At 48.9% G+C, this 7,016-nt stretch overlaps 1 protein-coding gene across 2 annotated transcripts; it reads right to left on the minus strand.

The window, feature by feature from the left end:
* Positions 1–1,250: 1,250 nt before the first annotated feature.
* On the minus strand, positions 1,251–3,068 carry LOC133901927 (uncharacterized). Of its 2 annotated transcripts, none has more exons than XM_062343463.1 (2): positions 2,140–3,068; positions 1,251–2,062 (listed from the first exon to the last, which is right to left on the minus strand). In XM_062343463.1, the coding sequence occupies exons 1-2, from the start codon at positions 2,485–2,487 to the stop codon at positions 1,376–1,378; spliced, it is 1,035 nt and encodes a 344-aa protein (XP_062199447.1). In that variant the 5' UTR covers positions 2,488–3,068; the 3' UTR covers positions 1,251–1,375. The 2 variants fall into 2 exon arrangements, with proteins under 2 accessions (XP_062199447.1, XP_062199448.1); XM_062343464.1 differs by having other exon boundaries at positions 2,173–3,063.
* Positions 3,069–7,016: the final 3,948 nt, after the last annotated feature.

The following is a 7,016-nucleotide window of genomic DNA, read 5'->3' on the forward strand; positions in this document are numbered from 1 at the left end:
AGCCGAATTGCACTGTGAGTATTTCGGTTTTCTCCTCCCTTTCATTCTACTCTCTGGACGGCTTGGTGATATGCTCTGTAATAATTAAATGGAACACTGAGGTTGGGCTAGATGTCTAAGTGCAATAGGTGTTAAATCTGTTTGTTCTCTATTGTTGGATCAGCATAGATTGCCCTGATAGTAGTGGTGCATTCTATTGTTCAGTCCTGTGCTTATTGTTAGTAGTCTGTACATTGTACATTAGCCACATTGATTTCTACTCTCCTTCAAAACGGTAGTCTTCTGTTACATAATCCATGTGGAACCCATTTAATTGGATTACCCAAAAATCCTTTGTATATTTTAAACTAAAATTCTTCAAAAAATGTTACTTTTATAGCTCGTAACAATTGTTAGTGCCTCAAATAAATTTTCAAAAATCTGGAAAAATTCTGCAATATTCTTCTGATGTTATGGACTAATTTTTAAAATTATTTCTAATCCTATGTTATATGATGAAAAAATAAGTTCATTTGTAATGCTCCATTTATGTGTATTTTTATTATTTTATGTGATATTCTTCTTTTAATTCAATTTGAATTCAAACAAAATTCAACTATCTCATTATTTTTATCATGTTGACATGCTAACCTTTTAACTACATTTCTGAAGAACGGTGGGCGAGCTGATGCATCTCTTGAACTATCTCATTATTTTTATCCCCTAGTTTACACCGTTCAAGAGACGCGTTAGCTCGTTCACCGTTCTTCAAAAATATAGTTAAAATGTTAGCATGTCAATGGGATAAAAAGAATGAGATAGTTGAATTTTGTTTGAATTTAAATTGAATTAAAAGAAGAATACCGCATGAAATGATAAAAATGCATATAAGTGTAGCATTACAAAGAAACTTATTTTTTTCATTATATAACCTAGGGTTGAAAATAATTTTAGAAATTAGTCCATCATATAAGAAAAATATTAGTGATTTTTTTTCCAGATTTTTAGGAATTTATTCGAGGCACTAACAATTGTTACAAGTTATAAAAGTCATTTTTTTGAAGAATTTTAGTTTAAAATATACAAAGGATTTTTAGTGAATTCAATTAAAATAGTTTGCACATAGATTATGAAATACGTAAAAAAATTTAGAATTTTTAGAGTAACAGAATACTATTGTTTTGAAGCAGAGTGGAAGCAAAATTTAATCAGCGTGGTTACTGTATATGCACGAGAGTGGACGGAGAGCTAGGCGGTGTCGAATATAGTACTGTTCATCATTTTCAGCAAATGATGTGTAAAATACATATATTAAATTTATAAATATAATAATATATTATTTATTTTGATAAATACGATCGAATATGTTGTCGCTACTTTTGGATTTTTTTCCCCCTCATCCTGAGATACCAATTGCCCGTGTCATGGATAACCGGTGCCCGTCCAGGTTTGCGCGGTCGAACGGGACGTCGACGAGGGAACTAGCTGACCACCCCTTGCTCACGGGCTTCCCGCTCCGGCCGGGGCTAGGCGCCGCGCAATGCCGGTCGGCGCCAGTGCCCTTGCTTCCTTTCCTCACGAAGCTCAGCAGCTTCTTGAGCCCCTTGGAGAAGTCCCTGTGCGAGTCGCCTGCGGCGGCAGCGGCGGAGAACATCGCGGCCGACTTTTCCGGGCTTCCCCACCGCTTCGTTGCCCGCGCCTGCTGTGACGACAGCGCCACGGTGTCGAACGGCAGCTCCGAGACGGTCCGGACGTGGCGCGCCGCATGCGCGGGGGCGAGCTCCTGCTGCAGCTGCCTCGGGGTGCTGGCCACGTTGATCGATTGGAGGTCGTGCACCCTCGGCGTCCGCAGCCTCGCCGAAGCCACCGCGCCGCCGGTGCCGGTGCCACGTTTGAGGAACTGCCTCGGCGTGGCGATGTCGCCGAAGTCTGTGGGGACGCCCAGGCTGTTCTGCCTCTGGTGGTGCGACCGCGCCGGGCTGCCCGTCGCGCCGGCGCCGCCGTTCACGGTCCTGCTCCTCTGCAGCGCCGCACTGTCCCATCTCAAGGTGCTCGGGATGGACACGGTCGGCGTCCTCTTCAGCTGAGCAATGGCAAGTAGCGGCAAGATCAAAACACGGCGAAGGTGCACCACCGAAAAGCATAAGTGAGCGAGCGTACAAGAAAAGGACCGCGTGGCGGCGTGGCGCCTACCTCTTGCGCGTCCCGAGCGGTGCATTTGAGAGCGCGCGGCCTCATCGGCTTGCTGCGCCCCGCGGCGCGCGTGCCCCGGGCCGCCTTCGCCGGCTGCTGCTCCGCCGACGCGGCCACGCGCCTGGCATCGCGCCGGCGCATGTAGGCGTCGTACTGCCTGCCGCGGCAGGTTCGCCCCGGCGCCCCAGCCCCGTCGTCCGCGCGCACGGACGCGCCCGCCTCCTCCCGGCGCGCGGTGCGCAGGAGCTTGTACGCCGCCAGCTGCAGCTCCAGCTCGTGCAGCTTCGCCCACAGCGCGTCGTGGCTCGCCATCATCCCGCGGACAAAAAGTCACAAAACCGGCAACCTCCAACCCGTGCCTGACCAGCTGCCCGCCGCGAGGTCGCTATATATACCTGCCGCGCGTGATCAATTCCCGCCGTCAAGGCGTGGCCGTGTCGGGAGCTGCGGTCTCGCGGGGCAGGCTCAATCAATCCAGGTTTACTGCTGGGCTTTGGTGAGATTTTACTACGAGCCGCTCGTCAGGTCGGTCCATTTGCGAGTGCGTTTGATCTGGTCGCGGCTGATGGGGATGCGGGAGTAGGCTGGTAGCTTGGCATGACCAGGTGGAGGATTGCAACGACGGCGGCGTACTTGGCAGGGCAGAGTCGACCCGGCCAAGTTCCGCCATCTCCAGAAAACTACGGGTTTAGTCAGAAGGACGCAGCAGAATTATGCTGCATAGGGGCCTGTCACAGATTGTGTCCCTGTTGGTCGTCGGGCTTGTCCTCGTTTGAGACCTGTGAATTTTTCCCGGTCCTTGAAGAACTGAACTATTTCCCGCGAAACTTTATCCTTGTTTACATGCTCCGCTATGCGTTCCAATTATATGCTCCGTCGAGTAGCACCATGCCATCATAGGCGAGCCATAGGTGTTGAGTAGACATGTCCTCGTGTGTGTTTGTGTGTGTACATGAACGTGTCTTAGTGATCTGGCGTATGTGTGCGAGAGTCCAAGTCTCTCGGTTAGGTAGTTGAGCTTTAGCAGCAGAGAAAAACTGAGTTCAGTTAAGCAGTCCGAGAGAGGAGGATGGAGTGCGTTGTGGCCAGAGGAATCGGATCACGTACATGTAATCGTGTGTGTAGTGGGCAAGCCAAAGTGCTTAATAAAAACAAAAGACAAAAAGAGGGAATTATACTTGACTCCCCAAAACAAACTCCCAGCGTAATCACTCTCTGATTATTCAGTTTTCTGAATACGCTGATCTCTTCTAGATTACAGTGAAGTAGTGCGGTGAGTGCAGCTGATCGGTGAGGACCTGTTCCAACACTTGGCATCAGAGCCAGTGTAACCGTCGACGATGTCCGACGACGGTTCGCTCTCTCCGCGATCCCCTCCGGCCAGGATACGCACCGAAGGCGATGGTGGTTCTGGCAGCCACATGTCAGGCGGCAATGAAGGCTCAGGCGCACACGGCGCCGAAGGGAGCCAACGGGAGGTGATCCAGCGAGTGGTGAGGGAGTCAAGCGGAGTACTGACGCTGCCCGTGCTAACGCGCACAAACTATGCGGATTGGGCTCTCCTCATGAGAGTCAATCTGCAGGCGCAAGGCACGTGGGAAGCAGTCGACCCTGGCACGGCGGAGTATCACGCAGATCGGCTGGCGTTGGCGGCGATCTTGCGAGCGGTGCCATCGGAGATGTTACAAGTGCTGGCGACGAAGAACTCAGCGAAGGAAGCCTGGGAAGCTATCAAGGTGATGCGCCAGGGGGTGCAACGGGTGCGTGAGGCAAATGCTCAGAAGATCCGGCTCGAATTCGAATCAATTCAGTTCAAGGAGGGAGAAACAATTGATGATTTCGCGATGCGGATCTCTGGGGTGGCAAATCGACTTCGGGAGCTCGGTGACGAGCTACTGGATGAGAAGGTTGTTCGCAAATTCTTACGCGTGGTGCCAGACAAGTATGCGCAGGTGGCGATCTCTGTTGAGATGCTGCTTGACGTCGCCACACTATCGGTTGAAGAGCTGACAGGGCGGCTACGCATCGCCGAGGAGCGGTGCACGCCGACTAAAACATCCTCGGGCAGCAAGTTACTTCTCACTGAGGAGGAGTGGATGGCACGCGCGAAGAAAAAGGAACAAGGCGAAGGGTCACACGGTGGTGACCGGAACGGCGCTGGACGCGGCTATGGCAGGTCGCGTGGGCGAGGGCGCATAGGCGGCCGTGGGCATGGCGTCCAGGATGGTGGTGCGCACGGTGGCGTGCGTGACCGATCCAAGGACAAATGCTACAACTGCAACAAGTTTGGGCATCATGCGAAGGATTGCCGCAAGCCTCGTCGGGAACGGCGAGAGGAGGTGAACATTGCGAAGGTAGACGAAGAGCAGCATACATTGCTTCTGGCTGAGGTGTGCGTTGATGGGCCAGTGAGCGCACCTCCTTGCTCCCAGGTGTTGATGAATGAAGAGGTGAAAGCCGGAAATGACGTGCAAACCGGCCTGTGGTACTTGGACACAGGAGCAAGCAATCACATGACTGGTGATCACGCAGCTTTCACGTCCCTGGACCAATCAGTTGATGGCACCGTGAGGCTCGGTGATGATACCTCAGTGAAGATCTGTGGTAGAGGCATTGTAACACTTCAGTGTAGGAATGAGGATCATCGAGCATTGACAGAGGTTTATTACATACCTCGTCTGAAAAACAACATCATTAGTGTGGGACAATTGGAGGAAGGTGGCTGCAAGGTGGTGATTGAAGATGGGTTCATGGAAATCTATGATCAAGAAAGAAAGTTACTGGCTCGGGTGGCTAGGACCGGCAACAGGATGTACAAGATGAGTTTGAACCTGACATCACCAGTTTGTTTGCTGACAAGAGGAGGTGATCAAGCCTGGACATGGCATGAAAGGTATGGACATTTAAACTTTCGTGCACTTGAAAAGCTAGTAAAGCTGCAAATGGTCCATGATATGCCTAGGATTAAACATGCTGAGCAGTTCTGTCAAAATTGTGTGCTGAGCAAACAGACTAGAACCCCTTTTCCACAGTCTTATGCATTCAGAGCTAAGCAAGAGTTAGAATTGGTGCATGGGGATCTATGTGGTCCAATTACTCCTGAAACTCCAAGTGGTAATAAGTTCTTTCTGCTGATAGTTGATGATTACAGTAGATACATGTGGATTGAGGTGATGAAAACTAAGAGTGAAGCTCTGAAATTTTTCAAGAAAGTAAAAGCTTCAGCAGAAAGGACTGCAAGTGTTAGACTTAGAGCACTGCGCACAGACAGAGGTGGTGAATTCAATTCAATTGATTTTACTAATTTCTGTGATGAGCAAGGAGTTAGGAGGTATACCACAGCACCGTATTCACCTCAACAAAATGGAGTTGTTGAGAGAAGAAACCGCACGGTGGTTGAAATGGCCAGGTGTATGCTGAAATGCAGAGGTGTACCTGGAGAGTTTTGGGGTGAAGCAGTGAAAACTGCAGTATATGTTCTCAATAGAGCACCCACTCGTTCTCTTGAAGGAAGGACTCCATATGAGGCTCTACTGAGGAGGAAACCAAATGTGCATTACTTCAGAATTTTTGGATGTCTGGTGCACATGAAGAAGCTTGGACCTGGACAATCAAAGTTGTCGGACAGGTCAGTCACAACTGTATTACTGGGCTATGAAGATGGATCCAAAGCTTATCGTGTGTTTGATCCGATTGCAAAGAAAGTACATGTAACCAGAGATGTTGTATTTGAAGAAGAAAAGGGTTGGAAGTGGGAAACAACTCTTGAAGATTCACTCCCTGCTGATCCAAACATTTTCACTGTTCATTATATGTATGAAGATGCTGCACCTCTGAACCCAGATAGCAGCAGCAAGGGACAACAGAGGGTGGCTTGTTCTGCTGGTGTGCCAGGCGAGCTACAGCAACCTGCCGGTCTACCAACACTATCTCCACCAGCATCAAGTCTTTCAGCAGCATCTTAGGCTTGGCAACATCTACTGAAGTATCGTAGGCTTGGCAACATCTATGATTACACTGAACCTGTCCAATTGTCGGATGAGTTGAACTTAGAAACTGAAGAACAGGCATATATGTGTCTTGTGGCTACTGAAGAGCCATGGACAGTGGATCAAGCACTCAATGAAGAGGTCTGGAAGAAGGCCATGGAGGAAGAATTGGAGTCCATCAAAGAAAATAAAACTTGGGAGTTAGCTGCACTTCCACAGGGATGTAGAGCAATTGGTCTAAAGTGGGTTTCCAAACTGAAGAAAGACCCAGATGGTAGAGTAATTAGACACAAGGCCAGGTTAGTGGCTAAAGGCTATGCTCAGCGATATGGTGTGGACTTTGAGGATGTGTTTGCACCAGTAGCAAGAATGGAGTCGGTAAGATTATTGATAGCCTTGGCAGCACATGGATGCTGGGAGATTCATCATATGGATGTGAAATCAGCATTCCTAAATGGAGACTTGGCTGAGGAGGTATATGTGCAGCAACCACCCGGTTTTATCAATCCAAGTCACCAAGGTTTAGTACTGAAACTGAGAAAGGCATTGTATGGTCTTCGTCAGGCACCTCGTGCATGGAACTCAAGATTGGATGCATCTCTGAACTCACTTGGTTTTGAGCGCAGCCCAACTGAACATGCCATCTATAGGAGGAAGAAGGATGGTAAGATCTTGCTAGTTGGAGTGTATGTAGATGATCTGATTATTACAGGATCAGACACTGAAAGAATTTCAGAGTTCAAGCAAGAGATGTGCTCAATCTTCAAGATGAGTGACTTGGGATTATTGAGTTTTTATCTGGGAATTGAAGTCAGACAGGAAGCAAATGAGATCACCTTGTGCCAGAGTAACTAT

This window comes from Phragmites australis, chromosome 20 (genome assembly GCF_958298935.1).
Source record: "Phragmites australis chromosome 20, lpPhrAust1.1, whole genome shotgun sequence".
Lineage (NCBI taxonomy): Eukaryota > Viridiplantae > Streptophyta > Magnoliopsida > Poales > Poaceae > Phragmites > Phragmites australis.